The sequence below is a fragment of the Aspergillus lentulus genome, assembly GCF_001445615.1.
Source record: "Aspergillus lentulus DNA, contig: Alt12, strain: IFM 54703, whole genome shotgun sequence".
Taxonomy (NCBI): domain Eukaryota; kingdom Fungi; phylum Ascomycota; class Eurotiomycetes; order Eurotiales; family Aspergillaceae; genus Aspergillus; species Aspergillus lentulus.
Window position 1 is genome coordinate 3,162,808 of NW_028322115.1, and position 21,404 is coordinate 3,184,211.

Below are 21,404 nucleotides of genomic sequence, written 5' to 3' on the forward strand. Positions count from 1 at the left end.
GAAGATCTTCCATTATACAGTGTAAATTTGTAGTGGACCTTCACTTTTCTGAAATATTCAGGATTACTATTATCATTAAGTTCTCTCTCACACTCCCGATTTTGCAACAGGTTCTACCACATGGTCTAGAGATTGACATCATCAGAAACACGAAATGCAAGATACACACTTTCCATCATCTAGCGACTCTTCAAGTGACAGTAGGTGGATAATGCTTTGTAGAAGCAGACATGGAAATGCGAAATCGACCACTCGGATATGTACAGATGCAGACAAGATTATCGCAAATGATGAAAGTGTAGCCCTGATTACTTTGACCTGACGCTGAGGCAAAAGTCGCACCTGATGATTGCAATGTTTGAATAAACAGTAAAGGCTCACTGGGGATTGAGTACAGCCTGCTGTTTCACATGGAGGTGGTCATCCTTCTGTTCGGTTTGTTCAAGGACAGGTATCTGGATAGACTCCTTCAGTGCCTCACGATTGGGTTCAGCCAGCGGGCTTGGCTGCGCAGATGGGGCCGGAGTGTCGCCTTTGGCTTGATGCTCCGTAAGGCCCTTACGGATGGCGAGAACAGAGTCGACGATCACGGCATCGATTCCCTCGGCGACTTGAAGCTATTCGGAGTTAGTACAGATTAAAGCCACGCGTGTGTAGCATCAAGGCCTTACCTTGACGTTTGCTGGCTCATTGTTCAACGTTCCGTAAGATACGCAGACAAGACCAGACTCCTTCACGACGCGGACTAGACGCGGACACAGAACCAGTGGCTCAGCCTGGGAAACGACGCCCAGCAAGCTCCAGCGAGAAGCAAACCGAATAGCTTCTTGCAGACTGCTGGCTCGGATGTCGCTGACCGGAGACGCACCAGAGTCGGTCAAGAAGAGCACAGGGATGGAAGGCTGCTTGAAAGCGATCAAAAGACAGACATCGGGGTTGAAGCTGGAAAATATCATGTTGCGCCCCTGGCCGTGGTCGTAGGCCATCTTGAGAACCGTATCCACGAAGGAATTCAGCTCGACGGCGTAAGTATCCATCTCCTCCTCCTCGCTCTCAAAGAGCATGGGATATTCTGGCGATCTTGGTCAGATCGTCTCGTAACTGTTCTTCAGGGGGGTTGCGAAAACTCACTGAGTTCAATATTAAATCCAACCGACTTTGGCAGCTTCTTGAACAGCTCCTCCAACGTTGCAAAGGGAGCTTGGATGTGATTGCCACGGGTGTTGCCTTTGAATCCCTTCTTCTTGAAATCCCGCGTGTGTTTGATTCGCTCATTCAGCTCTGTAGTGTCAAATTCGAAGTCGCCAACAGACATTGATCGCGGACGGAAGTTGGGACTGCCCGTCTTCTTTCCAGTAGCGTCAGGCGACTGGTATGGAGAGGTGGACCGGCGGGACACGCCACTCTCCCCCAGCTGAAGAAATTGCTCAAGTGTCAGAGTATGAACCGGTGCATCGATCCCCGTTTCGCTGACAAGGAAATCATGATAGATGACAGGAACATGGTCTTTCGTGAGCTGGACATCGAACTCGACGTAGGATGCTCCCAAATTGGCAGCCGCAATAAAAGACGGCAAAGTGTTTTCTCCTAACTGTAAAGATCTGCGACTGGCCAAATTCTTCCCTAAACCGCGGTGTCCGATAACCATGGTCGAGCTCATGCTCTTGTAGTATGTCCTGTTGCCAGTAATCGACATATTCGGATGCTTGAAAGGCGTAATGATAAGGAAGTTGAATGTCACGGAGCCAATGACTTCCAAAGTGTTGGCAGCCATGATGGGAACCGTGGAGTCACCTTTGAGATTGATACGGTGAGATCCGATCGTCGGCTTGACGCTCGAAAGCAGAGCAACGCCACGCCCTACAATCTGATCCTTCGAGCCAGCATATGTGGGGATCAGATCAAACAGAAGCCTGACCTTGCTTGGGTCTGCAGCATGGAAGACGATCGGTTCGGTAGAGATGTTATCTTGAACCGGAAGATCAATGATCTCGGGCTCTCCTTCAGCTCCATTGGCCGATACGACGATGGACAGGGCCGTATCCAATTGAGTAGAATGAGCGTTAACCATAGGAATACGGTCAAGATTCACTGCTTCCATGTGCTTTCGCATGTCCATGGTGCCCAAGCTGACCAGAATCATGGCCTTGTCGGTGAGATACCGATGTCCAAAAGTCTTAATAGGTTCAGTGCTCCGCGGCGCAGGACTCCCGCGTGGGCTAACATTAGATCGTCTCTCGGTAAGGGAAGATTGCGAAGGTGGGGAGGATTGGACAGAAGACACCGAAGGAACGGGTATCGCAGGCTCAGCTTCCGTTACTTCGGGTTCGGGTGTCACTTGTGCCAGACGTCTCGCAATATCAAGATGGCCTCTCAATGCAGCATGTTCCTTGGCACTCCAGCCCGAAGAGTCGAGTCTCTCGAGATTAGCGCCAGCTTCAATGAGCAACTCCACAACACTCAGGGATCCGTCGACGCACGCAACGAAAAGCGGCGTCCACGAATAAGTATTTTCCGTAAGCTCAGTGTCCGCCTTCTGATTGTCAGTGCCCTCAAGCAGAATCTTTGCGCACGCATCGTGACCAAACCGAGCGGCCACATGCAGCGCGGTTTCGCCCTGGTCATCCTGGTAGTTGATGTCGACTCCCGCATCCACAAGGAGTTGCACTATATCGACGAAATTTGCCTTGGTGGCTAATGCCAAGACCGCGCTGGATTTCGACACGTGCTTCCGTATGGAGGCTTTTTTCTCGGAAGCCCCCTGCCAGTTCTCCGCCTCCAAGAGTGCCCGGGTCGTCAATGGGTGACCGCCAACAACACTCAAGTGCAAGGGAGCCCAGCCATCGTTATCCTGCCACAGCGGTGCATCAATGCCTTCACGAACATCAAACATATCCCAAGCTTGCAGATGTTCAATGATGACCTCGCATACCACTTTGAACCCATACTGTGCACCATAATGCAGAGGGGTGCGTCCAGAAAGATCTTTGGCTAGCAATGCGCCGCGCTGATGGGGCTGGAGTTCGTCCAGAATAAACTGCAAAAGTGAAACCGATGGGTCGTCTCTGTCCAGAAGCTGAGGATGGTTCGTCTCTTTTACCACTGAGCGGGGTGGCTGCATTGTTGGAGGAGCAGCAGGGGTGATGTAATGAGAAGTTTCCAGCGAAAAATCAAGCACCATCGAGGCGGACGACTCTGAGTCAGTGGACGACTGCGCTCGTCCGATAGAAATAACCAAGCGATGGATACAGTTGCGCTTATTGATGTCGTCCTCCTCGTCGAGCGAGTCGATTCGACCAAGAAGGACTGAAATGCACGCCTTGGAACGATAGTGAATGGACCGCTGAAGAAGACTTTTCAAGACCTTGGGATAGACTGTTTCTCCGATATCCTCCGCAGCTTTCTTCAGCGTCTCCATTAGTTCCAGGAGAACATGTGTGTCATCCTTGCGCAAAGCCTCGTCGACCTCAGCGAGCATGCTCGGGGGCAGATTGAGGTTGGGTCGCGAAGGTCCTTTCTTCAAGGAAAGCGAGGATTTCGTGGAGCTTGCATCATCAAAGACCTTCTGGTCTCCAAGCACGGAGAGCCAATCGTTGATTGTCTTTAAAGACTCGGTGACTCTTGCGTTCGAGGCGAAAGGCGACGGATCCACTTTAGTCTCCAGGTATGTCTGTTGTGCCTGGACGCCGACCTTCTTGTCAAGCTTCTTGGTAATTTTGACAAATCCACGACGGTTCACTTCGCCATACCACTGCAACTTGCGCAGTTGACCGCGCAGTTCGAGCAACGCCGCCAGAAGATCCTCCACATCCTCCGAATCAAGCTCATGCCCTTTATGCAGGGAATGGCCGTATCGCTCTTCCAGCAACTTCAACCGACGGGAAAAGTCCGCAAATTTTTTGTTGTAGAAGTAATCGACATCCTCGAGATTTCGATCGAGAGAGTAGAAGAATTCTGCATGAGATCTTCACGTTAGTAGGCCGCTTCGCCTTGTGGCGCATGGCATGGAGAGAGAAACCCACCCGCAAGATCCGCTTCACGGCCGTCTTTCACCTCTTCTGCCGCGGATTTGATCAGTTTCTTCAAGGCCTTGTACCTGATGTACGAAGTGCTCCATTCGGGAACGACATTGCGAGGCAAGTTGCGCCCAAACTTCATGATGAAAGGCTGCAATCGTAGCCTCTAAAGGAGAGCCAAAAGCGTGCTTCGTCTGCTCAGAGAGATCGAGGTTTCTCTCGACAATGCGCAGGAGCGGATTTTTATGGAATCAGGGGGATAAGGATAGAAATAAGGAGTGTTAGGAAGGACAGCGAACAATCGGAACCCTCAAATAAACGAGCAAAGAGAAGCAAGGAAAAGGGTATTGGAAGGTCTCGACAATAGCTCCATCTGTCAGTCTGTGCGAAGAACTATAGGTTATGTAAGGACGTTGTCTCGAAGAAGTGGAAGACAGAATACAGCCTCACTCCAGTGCGTCAAGGACTTATAGGTAGTGAATGCGACTGGGTAGCCGGCGATGTTTTGAAAATTGTCTTTCACGAACTATACCCTCAAGGGTTCCGAGTTAGCACGTGGTAAAACCGACCAGAAAGATGCGGTGAATAAAGCCGAGCGAAGGCAAGTGAGTGCAAGGAGGATCCCTTCAGAGGCGCGTCTAGTGAGCAGACTGTACCTTTTTAGACAGTAGTGGATTTAGACCATTTAGACAGCTGCGAGTGACCAAAAATTCTAACAATCGAGGGCAACGCTAGCGATGAGAAATCTGCAATGTGGGTCAACCGGGAGATCGGTAGATGAATGATAAATGGAACGCTCGGGGATAATATCAAGAATAACGGAGATGTCTCTATGATAATAGTAATAAGAAGAATGAAGGAACCTGGTGGGTAGAGAAAAGGGATCAACGAGTGAGAAATGACAGAGGAAGCACACCTTCGGGGAAAGATGGCGATTCTTTGACTGATGCTCAGCGGCGTGGGTATCAAAGACACTGTGATTTGTCCGCCACACCTTGTTGGTTCCAAGGGCGAGATGTCGGACACTCGGGAGTCTCTGTCTGCATTGAGCCATGATTAGCACTCCTGGTATTGTTGTTGTTGTTGTTGCTGTCATCGTCGAGGGAGATTCTACGGTATTCTGGAGTCGACACATACCCTGAAACTGCAGTAGTGGTGGCAGTATAACGTCAAGTAGAGGTTAGGAGTAACTTGAGTATACTACTCTAGCAGTAACATCTGTATGAGACTATTGGTACACCTCTAGTAATAAACGAGAGAATTGGAGATTGCTTTGCAATGGATCAAGTCCAACTATATATAACCAGACATACTCGTCACGAAGCTCAAGGATGATACTCTAATGATGTATCTCCTCCGTATGTTGCGCCAGTCCCACTCGACTATCCAGCATCCAACAAGATACGTGGGGAAGATTTACGTCCATCAGCTCCTCCTCGCCAATGGGAGATGCCAAGAGAGAGAATTCAGTCCCCATTTCTCAATACAAACCACGAATCAAAAGAGAAGTACGGAGCAGGTATGTAAGTATGCTCATTGCTCCCCCTCAATGACGGGAGGTGATCATCCTCGCTATGACTGTCAACGGGTTGCATGTGGCTTGTCCGCACATGTTTTATTCCTGCAGTGGAGGGTGGGGGATGTTGTCTACTGCAGCCTGCAGCTATCTATATCATTCCAGCTGGATTCAAACCATCAAAGCTCCTGCATGCCCCTGTAGGATTGGCATCCCTCCGTCTGTATTGTTAGTACTTGATACTCCGTATTCGCTGATGAGAATTGTCGGTGAGCCTCATCCATGAGATCGCCTAGGTTCTTTGAGATGATCATTTGCTCTTTCCAACCTCTCCCCCTGTTAGTTGGTATCAAGGTGTCGCGGTCTGTAGGTACAGTCTCCCGCTTGAAACCCTACGATGGAATCCTTATCAATCGCGATATACACTTCAAAGTCACACAATGCACCAATAATATTGATCATATCCCATTCCTTCCCGTACATTTCAGAGTGCCTGTTCTCTATCCTTCGCTCCATCGTCCTATCCAATCTCCAATGATGCCAGATTTCACTAAAACCCCTGTCTAGAGTATATCCCTTTTCTTTCGCTTGCATCTCAGCCATCATTCCCCCAACGCCCCCTAATCTTCCATCAGACAACACCACAACCCCAGCCGGCCCCCCGAGTGATCCAAAAATTTATCAAATTCACCACCAGTGGATTCAAATTACTCAATGGCAAATAAGATATCTTCCGGTGTTCCGGTTATACCCCATCCTTTGTAGGGCACGGAGGGGTTGCCAGTAGGCAATCCTTCTATGTACAGATCTAGTACGGAGTAAATACTCCTTACTATCAATAATAAAGTATGGACTACCGAAGAAAAAAGAAAAGAGCTCTTCGCTCTTCCCGAAAAAAGCGAAACAAAAACCATGCAATGCCATGTACTCCGTACTCCATAGGGCATCACGAGCCTCTTCCATCTCAGCAAGGCTATTCTTTCAGCGCGACCGACTATTTGCAACCATTCCTCTACTATCTAAGGGGTACCTATAGCTCGTGGTATTGCACATAATCGATCAGCAAGTCGACTTCCGGAGAGTATATGCTCCGATGTGGCACGGGTCAGATGACTACCTACAGTAGACTACTGTCTCATCGCCGTTGAACTTGACCCTTCCAGATGCCATTCTTCACTAGATCCGCTCGTCTACTGAATTCTGCCGAAGGTGTTGTTTTGCTTTTTCTGCATACAGATAATAGACCGACCTTTACCTTTAGAATACGGAGAAAGGGGCAAGAATGGATAGGGATGGCTTGAGTTGACTGTGCACATGACGAATCTCGTGACCACTCCCAGGGTCAGTGCTTTGTTCCATCGAAGAAGAATTGAATCTCGATTAGAAGGACTTCGAGCTGTGCTGTTAAAATGTGAATTCGCATTGCAAATCGTGTCTATGGAGATTCTGCGAGACAACCTGTAGAGAAAAAAGAATAACCCCTAAAGTAAAACGCCGAACCCTCCCTAACGCTAAGTGACCAACAATAACATCCTCTGCTAAAAAGTAAAACAAGATCAGAAGTAGTCATTATTGAAGAATAGGAGCACAAACAGCTCAGCAGAAAGAGATGAAAACGAGGTAGGGAATCACACGAGTGGCTCAGAAAACATGCCGGAAGCAAGCATCGGCAGACACAACCCATTGAGACCTCGCCATACAGATGGCCCCTCCTGATGGTCCCAGTAACTCCGTGAACTTCAACATATTAGCGAGAAAAAACCACTTGCTTCAGACGAACATCGCGACGAGGCTTATTGGCTCTTGACTAGTGGCTTCAAAGCTTCTACTCCAGTCTGGAGTATCGCCGGGTTCGACGCCTTCTTCAGCACACTGGTCAGTATATCGACCCCTCCACACTTCTCCACCATTTCTTTCGCGCGCTTAGATATGTCACCAGTTGCCACGCAGGTCAGATTCCGAATACACGCCACACCCCGATGCACAAGCCCTTCGTCGTCTTCTTTACAGAGACCCAGAAGTAGCTCAACGCCACGCGGCCGATCGAGGATGCCCGCAATAGCAGCATCGAGCTCGGTAAGCATAGCCAGCGCGCCACCGGCAGCTCTGCGTGTCTCCATGTCATCGGTGTCAGTGAGCGCCAGCAGGATGTGGAGCCGCTGAGCAGCCCGCTTGGAGCCATCAGCAAATTTCGCTACACCAGACTCGCACGTCATCAGATTGCAAACCAGTTCACATGATGCTCGTTGAATCATAGGGCTACTGGAGAGTAGGAGGTCTTCGACAACTGTCCATGCATGGCGAACTATGGCCTCCGCTGCGGACGGATCCGGGTACGATGCAAGATTCGTTAAAGCGAGAAGGCCCTCAAACACAGGTAGCAAATCGCGCGGCTGTTCTGCACTCAAGTTGCCTACTTCAGGCGTCGTCAACAGACTGGTCAAAGGCCGAACGGCTGAGGTGACCTGAGGGATTCCGGAGGATGGGAAAACGAGGGACGGGTTGACAGAGATAAGTATACGGGCGAGTGCATGCGAGGCGCTCTGCATTGCCTCGTCAGAAATTGAGCCCGACGTGCCTTGTCTAGCAGACCCCAGGCTGAGAAGTAGCTTAACCGCGCCTTGTTGCGCAAGAGTTCCTCTAGATTTGCGGTCTCGGGACAAAGAGAGCAGGATTTTGCTCACGAGCCCCTGCGCGGAAGGCAGACTGCTCTTGCTGCATTCGATGAAAAGAGGCATGACCCCGGCCTGAACTACGGCGCTGCAACGAGCGATGACGTGCTCGTCGTCGTCTAGCGGATGCGGCCCAGCTCGTGCTGTCGCGCCCGAAGCGTCTGCGTACGCTCTGAGTTGAGACATCTTCTTCTGTTCTTCGGTCATCGAGGGTAGAAACTGTGTGAGATTCAAAATGATCATCAGGCCACCATACAGCACCGATGCGTCGATGATACTGCCTTTCAGCACCTTGATCAAATCTTTCAAGAAAGCAGAATCCTTCGCAAGCTGCTCCTTTACAACTGGCTTGACGGAAGAATAGGCCAAACCTTCGATTGCGTTCGAAACACTCTCGTCCTTATGCTTCGAGATCTGTTCCTTGAAGCGTTTGACCAGCTCCGCTGTCTGGCCGTCCTCCTCATGATCTTTACCATTGGACGTGGCACGATCCTCTTTTTCAGAAGCCCGAACCTTCGCCAATATCACCGCTGCCAACTCTGAGCTCTGATCGTTGCCATTCGTCAAAAGGTGAGAGAGCCAATCGGAGAGGTGCTTAGAAACAGCATCTCGACAGGCCTGGTGTATGCAGGCTGCATTCAACAGCTCCAGAATGGCCGTTTCCACGTTCCGGCTCTTCATGTTCCTCGAGGTAAATGGCGTGAGAGAACTAATGAAATTTTCCGACAGGAACAGGGAAGCAGCAATATCTGGCACAACAGGGAAAACGGCAGCGAGGGCGGAAAATGCGACTATGTGATCGTCATTGCGTGCATTCGTCACTTTCGTGGAAAGAAGTCGCGAGAAACGGTCCTGCCCTGCTTCCTTCGAAGTTTCAAGGTATTTGACTGTCGCGAGAGTTGCCTGGCTCCTCACCTCGAGAGGAAGTCTAATGTCAAGGGAGGCAAGGATCACGTCAAGTCCTTCATCATCGACCAGATGTTGCAGCTTGACCGCATCGACCGCGAGTAGGCGTGCAATACCTTTCAGCGACCGACCATCCAAGTCATGTCCCGATTCCATGAGCTTAGCGATGAAGAGCTGGAAGAGTTCGCTTTCACAGTGCAGGCGCGTATCCTCTGATGGCCACACGGCATGATCCAGGACCACAGTATCCAGACAGACTGCCGCTCCATCGCCCCGATCATAGATCTCGTCAAAGAAAGTCGTGACAGATACCTGAAGTCGGTCCGAGAAGTATTGCCGTACGCTGGCGTTCTGGCGCACCAATCCCGAGATAATATCATCTTGGAGAGAAGATAGGCTAGAAGGTTCCCGTGCTAGTATGAATTTGACGCATTCCAACGCCACCTCCTCTGAAGGTTTGAGACCATCGGTGCGGAGATAGAGAGCTGCATCCTTTCCCGCGCTCTCGTCCTTTCCAGAGGTATATCGGCGGCACAGGTCTAGCAGGTAGTGACCATTATTTTCCTCTTGTTGAATCTTGATAATGGCAGCTTTGACGGTTGGATTTTCTGGTGCTAAGGAAAGAGCTTCCCGGAGATTTCGCGAGGCAGCCTGCGGAGATGATAAAAAAGTTAGCGGAGTTTGGGAAACGTACAGAGGCGTGAAACAGACAAAAATGGCGGACCCATAAGAGAGCACGACCGATGTCAACAAAAACAGAAGAGTAGAGATTTGCTAGATAAAAAAAGATGAGTATACCTCGCGGTGGCCAGCGTCTGCCAGCTCAACAGCCTCCCGTGTCAGATGTACAGCGCGCTCTTCGCCTGTCGAGTGAACCATTTCAGGCTTGATAAGAGGGGCAGGAAGGAGGGAGGATCGCGGAGGGAGAGAAAGAAATTGCAGGCAGGGTGTGAAGACAGGTAAGAAGATGTAGCAGAGCAGAATCCAGAAGGTTATCTCTGCTTAGAAAGAGCTAGAGAATTAATCACGCTCTAATGATAGCAGACGTCAAAGTGAGTAGCAGCAAGGTAGTGTTGGTGGTACTTCAACCCACGGCCTCCGAAGTGACGGTCGAAGAACAAAGAACACATGCAATCATGGAGATTATAAAGGGAGCTATGGCTGTCCAAGTAAGCAGGCAGGCCCCGAACAAGAATAGATAGCAATCAGGTCAATGATGCAGTTGGATGAAGGTTATGCAAGTACTGTAAGGAAGTAGGATAAGTTGCTTTTTTTTTTTTTGGTCATGATCATACCTCTGTAATGATTTCCCGGGACGATGAGTTCCCTTTGGTAAATAATACAGCACTTCAGACCACCAAAAGGAAGCAATCGCCAGGCAAAATGACTGCGGAGTTATGGTATCTTACATAGAATTACATTACATACGGCAGTGGCGGATATGGGTAATTCATAATACGTACCTTGATACATCGACTCGGCGGAGTCGGCGCCCCTCCTGCATCAGCTTCATCAGCTTCATCCTACGATCATCTTATATTTCTATCTAGCGTGTAGCTACTCCTTGGCACAAGAAACTCGTCTCAGTATGATTGACTATGACCAGCCTCACTGTTGGCAATGCTCGTTGTACAATAGTCTGAAGATCAATGGCTTGGCAATTATCGACGACCCCTCGCTCGATGTAAATTACCTTGACCACAGAAGTACATGGATGTTCGGTAGAACTAAATGCTGATAATCAAAAAGACATCTAATCGCAATGATCCTGATTATTCAAAAATTTAGGTAGAGATAACAAGCGGCGCCAACCACAGAAGCCAATGAGACCACGTTGCCCACTCTCGGCCGCGGGCCCCCTAAGTTCCTTCGTGGCTATAGGCTCTGAACCCCTCCATTACTGAGCCCGGAGTCCACTTCACACATGCCGTGCTCCGTGCACAGCCAAGGGCTGCGACAGTCCGGCTCCCCTGTTCAACAAGCTTGTTTCGGCCTCTTGAATATCTCGATAAACTAGAGACTGGATTACTCCGTATTTCGGCATTAATCAGTGCACCCAATGCACACCGTCCAACGCTTCCAAGACTTTCTCTTCCCAGAAGTACTACTAGTGTCTGTGACCCTGCACACCATCCAAGTCTTGGCTATCTCCTTGCTCAGGAAGAGAAGATCCTACAAGCTTGAAGATAGTTGATTCTCGGATGAACGATGAACCGGATTGAACTCGATTTCATGATTTGTGTCTAGTGTTCTGGGCTTCTAGACTCTGTCTCACCTTACACTTGTCTCGCGTCGCCGTACGGTCACCGCTTGACAACTTATGCCCCTTGTATATGTACTTCCAGGCGAGCTTACTCCCTACTAGAGACCAGGAGCAGTAGCACAAACGTACTCCGTGCCTTAGTGCATTTCCACTTTTAGCACGGGTCGTATTCCGAGGAGAGCTTGCTCCTTAGCGATCTGTCTAGCGCATAGCCTGCTGATCAAGGATTTTGAGATGGTTTGACCTAAGCGAGGCTGCGAGCTCCTCTGAGGGTAAATCAGCAACAGAGGAGGTTCATTCAACAATGAATGCACTCAATGCCAAGGTCTCTCGATAGCTCGAGCCAGGACCGTGGAACTAAGGATTTTAGTCTAAGGTAGCCGCTTCTAAATCCTAGTAGACAGTAGATACCCGCTGATTGTAGATATCCATGACCCCTTGGTCTACTGCTTTCTGCTTCACAGATGCCCCCTATTTCAGCCCGAGTCACTTCACGTCTGCCGACACAGAAGTGACCGTACATGGCCATGGGAATCAGCAGTGACATGATGCCTATTACATCAGACACCCTTCCTTGATACTCGAGTGCAAATCACTCATTCCAACCCTCACACGTCGGAAACCGCTGTGCTTTCCAGCTTTCTGTGGCTTGTCGGTGCCATTGTCTTTGCCGCTGGCACCGTCCGCAGCTGGAGACACCGCCCGTGCGCCGCTCATGACCGGCAATTCAATTGCCGATGCATCTACAATGCGTTCCAGAGCGAAGACTTCGACCATCCACTCGTACCAAACTTTCCGGTCATCGGTCTGCCTGGTCATAGTGACAACAATCTCCCCATTGTCGGGTACATTGAGGGGTGTCTAGAAGCCCGTTGTTAGACGCGAGTATTTCTCGGAAAAGACATGCATGAATTCTCACCTTGAGTGGAAAGTATATGGGGAACCAACTGATCATGTTAGCGCTCTTGCTGTCCATCGTGACGGGATTTGTTGATAGCTCCACATCACGATAGAGCACAGTCTCGAAGTAACCGGCCAGGCCGTGACAGACGCCACGATTCTGAGTAGGGAAGGCCAGGCGCGTGCGGCGAACATTGTGTGAGTTAGAGATGATGGACGTAAAAGGCGACTGGGGAGGAATATCTCTGTTGGGATGCGAGAAGGACCACGCAGTCTGCACATAAGGGGTTGTAGACTCAGGCACTGGGATGGTCGATATAGAAGATCGAGTATTACTGATATAGCTGTTGCCGCTGTCGCCCGACGTGGTACCGGCAGACGGCTGATTCGTGGACAAGAAGTCGATGGCATGTAGCATGACAACGTACGGTGTTTCCGGGACCGCTGGATTCGATATAGACTGGTTCACAACGTCCGCATGCAGCTTAGGGGCCGCAATCGGAGTGAGATGGGCCGTGTATGAGGCCGGAATGGAGATGCCGTGCACAGGATTGAGTAGATCAGTGATACCGTCCAGACATTCCGGCGACAGTTCATTGTCCCCGAAGGAGCCGAGAAGCTCTGAGACCACAATATCAATTTGACCAGAAGACAGGTCGGACGATGCCATGCTCTTCACAGACTCAGGCGCGGGCGTGTTGCCTTTTTGATCTGGTTCCGGTTTATAGAGCAGCGAATCCTCAATACCGAGCGACTGTCCAACTGTGGCCAGGGGTAAGCCAGAATCTTTCGCCCTTCGGGGACCTTTCCAGCTCCGCATATCCGACTGAACAAGGGTTGCCTTGCCGCCCCAGAGTTCCTCATTGTGGCGTTGAAGGAGGACAAAGGCGTTGGGATTCTTCTCCACGACCCAAAGGTCGATATCGACGCCTGTTTCAGCGCTTGCTCGGATGGCTCGTGTTACCAACGGCCCTCTGCCGGCGCCCACAACAGCGAGTACTACCCGACCATCCGGGTTAGAGGTAGGCTTCTTCTGCTCGGCCCAGTCGCTGAGGGCTTTCGCTATGGCTCTCTCATACCACTCATACTTGATAGGGTCTTTCTCAAAAACTTCATATGTGATGCTCTCCAAGTTGACCGTCAAGGGCTGCAGTGGCGCCTGAAGGTAGTCTTGATAACCCATGCCAAATCTCTCGATCGCAGAGCGTGGTGGTTGGCGTTGCTGGAGATTTCTGATATATGACAAATGAGGTGTCGGATCAATGAACTTCTTGCTCGAGACCGCGGCTTGCGAAAGACTTGGATATTCAGAGCTGGACAGGTTAGATTGAGTCGCCTCAGACGCCTCACTTGCCTCTACTCCCGGAATAGGGCCAACGTCGCAGAGGAGAATCCATGGGGGCGTCCGAAGACGCATGAACTTAGAAATCAATGCCTGGTGCGCTTTCGATAGGACAGGGTAGCCCTTCTGGTTCTTGATAAAAGTATTGGCGTCCATAGTAAGCAGGTGAACCGGCTCGGAATGCCACCGAGACTGGACGGACATTGGAGGAAGTTGTTTTGGTAAGGATAGTGCTGTCGGTATAGGTTTCAGCAACAGGAAAATAGTCACAGATGTAAGAACGCGTCAAGGGCTGCAGAAACGGAAAATAAATTCTTACCTACGAAGAGTCTCGTGTGATATTTACAGGTTCTTCTAATTACGTCCCAAGCATCCCACGTTCCAAACAGGTCCACCTTGAGCGACTGCCCATCATCGGAACCCCAAAGGAACTCATCACGGGCAAGAGGAGCGAGGTCGCCCATACTATCAACTTCCAGATCTGGGTTGTCCACAATTCTCAGCCAAATATGAAACTGAATATATGGACCCAGATTAAGGGCATCTTGAACTGCTCTCGCGTAAAAAATCAAGCCTTCTGAGTGCATATTTCCATGGTGGAGCTTCGGCCCTGGAATCAGGAGATATCCAATGCCGCAGAATGCTGCATATGCCACTTCTAACATAAGAACTTGACGGGAGATATCTGCAATCAATGGATCGGGGGAACAAAGGTCAATCCAAGGGCTACTGACACCCATCAACTGGCTCATCGTTTGGTTCGGAGTGAGATGAGTGTCTGACGCGCCAAGTGGAGGGATGACCACAGGTCTCGTATTCTCAGTTGTCGCCAGAGGACCATTGGGATCGGACGATACTGCCTGCAACTTAGACAAGTGACCAGAGAGCAGACTTAGGACTCGAGAGTGAAAGTGAGGAGTAGTTATCGGCGTCGTAAGCATATCATACTAAAACCAACCTGTTAGCAGGCCAGACAATTCAGCGGATCGACGGGTACGTACGTTACTTTCGTGTGCCGACTGCACGATCTGGGTGGTGATGGGTATGGTACGGTTGCTTTCATGTTGACCAACGCAGAATGCGGGGGCCAAATCTTCTGAATCCATCTTCGTAACTACAGAACAGCGCGTTCTAGAGTTCCCACAGAGAACAATGATTTAGTGAAGATCAATCGACGAGCTGTCGAGGGTCCCAAATGTTGAGCTGTTGATCTCAACCAATAAATATATGCCTAGAAGATTAGTCCCGCATTTCAGATCAATTGACAATAGAATTCGGTTCTCCCAATGCGACTCCAGATGCACATATACGTGACGAAGGAACAAGTGACAGCGGCCAGTCGCTCAGTCAAGGAGCCTCCTCGCTTCTGAGACCTGCACCCAGGTATTAATATTGTCCAAGCGCTAGGTAGGCAGCTCCAAAACACGCACGGCAATCCCCCTACCTTTCTGTGGGGAGGGGAGTGGCAGAATTACTAGGCGGTGAGAGCACACAAAAAGGCACCGATGTGGCGGCGACTCTTGCCCATCTGGGTTAGACTATTTTTTCGCCAAAATTATTATTCTGCCGCCCGATAATTATTCAAGTAAGAATATGATTGTATTCGTCTGCAGAGGCGATCTCATTCACTGTCGCAACTCCACTCATTTGCAGACCTCATATCGCCATGGTCGACTCGCGCTCAGACTCTGAAGGTCGCTCGCGTGCTAAGCGTCAGAAGATGGACAAGACAGAGACGGATCCCAGGAACAATCCTTACCTCGCTCATATGTATGCGGATGCGTCTACCAACGGCAACTCGAGCTCATCAGGGACGAATCCTGCTTTCGCGAAGTTGAAGAGGCATCAGACGACATCAGCACTGGCAAAGGAGATAGAGGATGGGGAGATCAATCCTTTTACCGGCCAACCTTTCTCCAGCAAGTACTTCTCTATCTTGCAGACTCGTCGTGATCTTCCAGTGCACCAGCAGAGGTAAGCCCGTTCAGACTCAAAAATGAGGTTTTGGTTATAAATAACTGACTGTTATGTTCAAGAGATGAGTTTCTGCAGCTTTACCAGCAGTCCCAGATTCTAGTCTTCGTCGGTGAGACTGGTTCCGGAAAGACTACACAGATCCCCCAGTTCGTCTTGTACGATGATTTACCGCAAACCCAGCGCAAAATGGTCGCTTGTACTCAACCTCGTCGAGTCGCTGCCATGTCCGTTGCTCAGCGTGTGGCCGCTGAATTGGATGTTAAGCTTGGAGAAGAAGTTGGTTACAGTATCCGTTTCGAGGACATGACAAGTTCCAAGACCTGCTTGAAATATATGACGGATGGTATGCTTCTGAGAGAAGCTATGCATGACCATGACCTTACACGCTACAGCACAATTATTCTTGACGAAGCTCACGAAAGAACCATGGCTACCGATGTGCTTATGGGTCTTCTCAAAGAAGTTGTGCAGCGTCGGCCCGATTTGAAGATCATTATCATGTCCGCCACCTTGGATGCGCAAAAGTTCCAGCGGTATTTCAACGACGCTCCTCTACTTGCCGTTCCCGGTCGTACTCATCCCGTCGAAATCTTCTATACTCCCGAACCGGAACAGGATTACGTGGAAGCAGCCATTCGTACTGTCCTTCAAATCCACGCCACAGAGCCAGATGGTGACATCCTTCTGTTCCTGACCGGTGAGGAAGAAATCGAAGATGCTGCGCGCAAGATATCGCTTGAGGCGGACGAGATGGTGAGAGAAGCCGACGCTGGTCCCTTGAAAGTCTATCCGCTCTACGGCAGTCTGCCTCCGCACATGCAGCAGCGTATCTTCGAGCCCGCTCCTCCCCCTCGCAGACCGGGCGGTCGTCCTGGCCGTAAGGTGATTGTTTCGACGAACATTGCAGAAACGTCTCTTACCATCGACGGAATCGTGTACGTGGTGGATCCGGGATTCTCGAAACAGAAGATCTACAACCCCCGAATTCGGGTCGAGTCACTTCTCGTGTCTCCCATCTCCAAGGCTTCCGCTCAACAAAGAGCTGGTCGTGCGGGTCGTACGCGCCCCGGAAAATGCTTCCGTCTATACACGGAGGGTGCCTTCAAGAAGGAGTTGATTGATCAGACCTATCCCGAAATTCTCCGATCTAATCTTTCTTCGACCGTGCTAGAATTGAAGAAGCTGGGAATCGATGATCTGGTTCATTTTGACCTGATGGACCCTCCCGCCCCCGAGACTCTCATGAGAGCTCTGGAAGAGTTGAATTACTTGGCTTGCCTTGATGACGACGGCAATCTGACACCGTTGGGCCGCCTTGCTTCCGAGTTTCCTCTTGACCCCGCGCTTGCCGTCATGCTGATCAGCTCTCCCGAGTTCTACTGCTCAAATGAGATTCTGTCCATCACAGCTCTGCTTTCGGTTCCTCAGATTTTCGTGAGGCCCGCCTCGCAGAGAAAGCGCGCTGATGAGATGAAGAATCTTTTCGCTCATCCCGATGGTGACCACCTCACTCTTCTGAATGCCTATCATGCCTTCAAGAGTCCAGAAGCCCAGGAGAATCCAAAGCAGTGGTGTCACGATCATTATCTCTCCCTCAGATCTCTCCAATCGGCAGACAACGTTCGTATGCAGCTCCTGAGGATCATGGAGCGCGAGGAGCTGGAAATGATCTCGACTCCTTTTGAAGACAAGAAATACTACGAGAACATCCGGCGTGCGCTGTGCGCGGGATTCTTCATGCAGGTCGCAAAGAAGGAACCACAGGGAAAGAGTGTCTATACGACCGTCAAGGACAACCAGAGTGTTCTCCTGCACCCGTCAACCGTCCTCAGCTATGATGCCGAGTGGGTTCTCTATAACGAATTCGTCCTCACCACTAAGAATTACATTCGGACTGTGACCGCCGTCAAACCCGAATGGCTCCTTGTATGTCGTCTCCGTCCCAGTACTATCATTAAACGAGCATGTACTAACATCCTCCTTCTAGGATATCGCTCCCACATACTACGATATCTCAACCTTCCCCAAGGGCGAGATCCGATCCTCCTTGCTGCGCGCCGCAGAGAGACTGTCGCGCAAAGAGAAGATGCGCGGAGACTCTGCAAAGAGACGATAGATTATCCTGGTTTCGAGAATAAAATAGATTCCCCATTTCTTTTATTTCATGGCGGCGTCTTGACTTCAGTCATTCTAGAGTAGACTGCCTGACATGTATGTATATTCGGCGCCGTATCGAATTCTAGACGTCACTATATGCCCTCTGATGATGGTAGAGAGAGTACAACTGCTTGAAACGCTAATAATGGGAATGTCTGGTAGACGTATTTCTGCGACTCATAGCTCAAGAACCCATCAAGAGTGGTGAAGCAGGTGTTACGGCATCATCATTCCAAGTCCTATACCTATCCGACATAATATTATACAGGTAAGTGAATATAGCACTACAAACAACGCGTGCGATCAGTATCTTTGACGATCATTCTGCTGCAGCTACCGGTTCCGGATCTACCAACTTTCAGTGAACCGTGGCGCTCTGTAGGCTGTATTCTTTTCCCTCTGGAGGGTCTATGCCGTCGCCAGTGGAAGCCACAGTTGAGACATCCACACGTTTCTTCCGCCAGGAGGAGCCTGGCCTGGGACGTAGTTGCGAAATCATTTGCTTCAATTGCTGCACCTCCGATTTCAGAAGGTCGATTTCCTCCCGCGGCGTCTTCTCAGCGGATATTTCGTGTTCTTCAATAGGGTCGGAACCGACATGCTCAACGAAGTCGGATTTGTCAGAATTGAGGATCGGCTCGGGAGCCGGCTCGGTCGGTTTTGCGTCTTTGAGTTTGTGGAGAGGGCCAGACATAGCTGACAACACTTCCCGAGAATGCAGGGCAACCATCCTCTGCCAGTGGGCGGCGGGATTCTGTTCCTCGGATACAACGAGGTCATCTAATTGCTCCCTAAATAGCTTGGCAAAGGCAAAAGACTTTTCCCATGCAGGCCTACTTCGTTTGTCTATTGTCGTTTGGTCGACCCTCTTCTGCCAATAATGGAGGCGAGGATCTCGGGCAAATTGGATGTCAAGTTGATTTGTCGTCGCGGAACTCCAATCAAAGCCACTGTCAATTGCGGCTGAGATCATGGCATCGCCTAGGTCCCATTTTCCACACCAGTCACAAAGCTGCACCATGTGCACAATCAGTCTCTCGATGTGCTGATCGGAGTGTAGCGTTGAACCAGTTAGGAAGGCAAGCGATCTCCGGAGTGTATACAACCCGTTTTGCCAGTCTTCCCTTCTGGCATAATACTTCAGATAGGCGTACAGGGTCGAGAAATCGTCTGTGAAGCCGTGTTTCCTCGCGGCTTGAAGCCAGGCATCAGCTCGATCCGGTTGATGGAAGCGCAAAGCTGCTGTGATCAACGTCGTATAAATGACAGGATTAGCACTGGCCACAGGGGGAACAGTTATTTCCACGTCATTGACGACCATCTTTTTGTAAAAACCCAGTTTGCCCAGATCCACCGGGTAGCCTTCACCTCGAAGCACTTTCAGGAACGAATCAAACGCTTTGAGGTTTTTGGATTTCTTATAATAGGTCAAAATTGAAATGATGAGAGAGGAGTTCAATGGAAACTTGTGCGGCAACACCGTCTTGAGCACCAGGTCCGTAAGATCGTTTTGCATGGACCTGGTGAAAGCTAATATCATCAGCTTCATGAAATACGGTCGGTCAGGATCCAAGGATTGAAGTAGATTGTTCGCTAATCGCAGATTTAATTCCTGTAGCGACATTTTGTTTCTGAGAAACAACGAGACATCTCGAGCTGCTTCATCATCGAGTCTTGTACGCTCCATTTGCAGCTCCGTAATCGACCGTACGCGGAGATCATGTGCCAGATCGTCATAGTATGCACCTTCAGTGACTTTCAGAAGGCGAATCCTGCGTCGAAGTTTGTTCAGTTCAGACAACAACTCTGCGAAATTAAGTTGGGGCATCTCAAAGTCGGCCTTGTGGTCCATCGCAATACCCGAGTAACTGTGGGCGATTGACTCGCGAAGCAAAAGTCGTATAGCTAGTTGCTTCACTGCAAGTCTCCGGATGGCCTTCTGTCGAATTGTATTGTCCGACAGCCACTTCGGAACTTCCATATCTTCAGGGAAGAAACCATCTTGCAGCTCTGTTCTGTCGTCATCAAGATCTCCTTCGTCCTCAACAATTTCCTGAAGTTTTCCACCCTCCAACTCGACTATTTCCTCGTCCTCCTCAAGATCAGCACCTCGCGCTGCATGGACCAAACGACGGGGAGAATTCCTTTGGAGCCATTGGTCGCTTCTCGGCGTTGGTATCGATCTCCAGGTCGTAAATGATCGTTTTTGTAAGGCTCTGTGTGACAGGGTACGCGACCTCCGAGCCTGAATGGCCTCTAGTAGTCGATGTTCTTCATCCACCAATTCGTTCACCTCCTCCTTCACGGCTGCGATCTTCTCGGCCCACTCATGTCGGCGCTTGTCCTTCGCCCGAGCATCTGCCAAAGCTGCGGCCGCAAAGATACTGGTGTACAGCGCCGTGACCGAATTCCCTATGCGAAGGCGTCTTTTGCTTGCTGCGGTTGCTGCTCGGGATGTTATTCCGGGTGCGCTGGTACTGAGGCAGGGAACGCATCGACAGGTCGACTGCGTCGGAGCAACGCGGGACCATAGACTTTGCATTATCGTGGCATTTCTAAGCGGAGCTCATTCGGATAAAGCATACGGTGGTCGAGTCAATGTCAATGGAGGTGTCTCTCCGGCTCAATGGCGTCTGAAAAGAGCGCAGGCCAAGATAGTCGATGGTGAGTCCAGGACCCCGGCGATGGCACGATGTATGCGGATTTCTTACTCGAGCCGGAAAAAAGGCGAGGGCCACGATGCAAACAATGCAAACAGCCAAGTACTGGAGGAGATGTGGACAAGCCATTGTTATGTTTCTCGTCTCTTTTATCATTATTTACCATTTTGATACTGGATACATTCTGATCTGTAAGTATCTGGGATTTGTACACCTTAAGTTTGGAATTGTCATTCAAGCAGCTTTGTCGACAATGCTTGTCCGCTCCATTGGCTTTGCTACTGCACTGCTGGCTTTAAGCAACAGCTTTGCCAATGCTCATGGATCGCATGCGAGCGAGCAGAACCCTTCCTCAGACTGGGCGACTCGCCATATGCAAGGTAGCTCTCTACATCGTCGTCATTCCATTGGGAACCGCCATTGACAATCTATTCGACAGAGGAACACCACATCGATTCCTTCGACGCAGGTTCTTTTTTCACCCTCCACGACTACGATTCCTCTGGCGCATGGACCCCTGATGAAGTCCGAAAGACATATGGCATGGATGATGAGTCAAATTCTGGGGTGAACGAGGAGCGCAAGCAACAGGCGCTTCGCGAAGTGTTTGCCCTTTTCGACACAGGGAGTTCAGGGGTTATCACTCGCGACAACTGGATGCGTCTCATCTCAGCCGGCAAACGGTTACCCGATCTCGGATTCGGTCCTGGACACCATGGCGATATTGAATACGAGTATGAAATCCATCATTTCGAGAAATTTCACGGGGAGGATGCCAAGTTAGAAGATCTCACCCATCCCGAAGATATCGAGCATTTCCGAAGACATGACGAGGAAGAAGATGCCGCGGATAGACTTGAACAACTGGAACGAATGGCGATTGTCGAGGCGAATATCCCGCAGAAATTTCTCAGACGGACATAGAGATGTACAGTTTGATATCTGTCGTGTTGTATATATGTGCATGTTATCAGAGAGTCCGCAGGTCGGTTGCA

At 50.1% G+C, this 21,404-nt stretch overlaps 6 protein-coding genes across 6 annotated transcripts; 2 read left to right on the plus strand and 4 right to left on the minus strand.

Moving 5' to 3' along the window:
• Nucleotides 1-377: 377 nt before the first annotated feature.
• ALT_6967 (glycerophosphocholine phosphodiesterase) lies at nucleotides 378-4,158 on the minus strand (the record flags this gene model as incomplete). Its single annotated transcript, XM_089600161.1, has 4 exons — nucleotides 378-617; nucleotides 672-1,072; nucleotides 1,132-3,954; nucleotides 4,023-4,158. 4 exons carry the CDS (start codon nucleotides 4,156-4,158, stop codon nucleotides 378-380), a joined length of 3,600 nt encoding a protein of 1,199 aa, XP_089455623.1.
• A 3,167-nt stretch (nucleotides 4,159-7,325) lies between these two features.
• Nucleotides 7,326-9,989, minus strand: ALT_6968 (UNC45-central domain-containing protein; the record flags this gene model as incomplete). Its single annotated transcript, XM_033558303.2, has 2 exons — nucleotides 7,326-9,761; nucleotides 9,909-9,989. 2 exons carry the CDS (start codon nucleotides 9,987-9,989, stop codon nucleotides 7,326-7,328), a joined length of 2,517 nt encoding a protein of 838 aa, XP_033414194.2.
• A 1,939-nt stretch (nucleotides 9,990-11,928) lies between these two features.
• ALT_6969 (protein arginine N-methyltransferase) lies at nucleotides 11,929-14,721 on the minus strand (the record flags this gene model as incomplete). The annotated part of the gene is made up of 4 exons (XM_033558304.2): nucleotides 11,929-12,234; nucleotides 12,293-13,848; nucleotides 13,935-14,562; nucleotides 14,617-14,721. The coding sequence occupies 4 exons, from the start codon at nucleotides 14,719-14,721 to the stop codon at nucleotides 11,929-11,931; spliced, it is 2,595 nt and encodes an 864-aa protein (XP_033414195.2).
• Nucleotides 14,722-15,281: 560 nt separating this feature from the next.
• Nucleotides 15,282-17,708, plus strand: ALT_6970 (DEAH-box ATP-dependent RNA helicase PRP43; the record flags this gene model as incomplete). The annotated part of the gene is made up of 3 exons (XM_033558305.2): nucleotides 15,282-15,589; nucleotides 15,652-17,518; nucleotides 17,580-17,708. The coding sequence occupies 3 exons, from the start codon at nucleotides 15,282-15,284 to the stop codon at nucleotides 17,706-17,708; spliced, it is 2,304 nt and encodes a 767-aa protein (XP_033414196.2).
• A 399-nt stretch (nucleotides 17,709-18,107) lies between these two features.
• Nucleotides 18,108-20,291, minus strand: ALT_6971 (uncharacterized protein; the record flags this gene model as incomplete). The annotated part of the gene is made up of 1 exon (XM_033558306.2): nucleotides 18,108-20,291. The coding sequence occupies one exon, from the start codon at nucleotides 20,289-20,291 to the stop codon at nucleotides 18,108-18,110; it is 2,184 nt and encodes a 727-aa protein (XP_033414197.2).
• A 371-nt stretch (nucleotides 20,292-20,662) lies between these two features.
• On the plus strand, nucleotides 20,663-21,333 carry ALT_6972 (nucleobindin SSP120; the record flags this gene model as incomplete). The annotated part of the gene is made up of 2 exons (XM_033558307.2): nucleotides 20,663-20,789; nucleotides 20,849-21,333. 2 exons carry the CDS (start codon nucleotides 20,663-20,665, stop codon nucleotides 21,331-21,333), a joined length of 612 nt encoding a protein of 203 aa, XP_033414198.2.
• Between the last annotated feature and the right edge of the window lie 71 nt (nucleotides 21,334-21,404).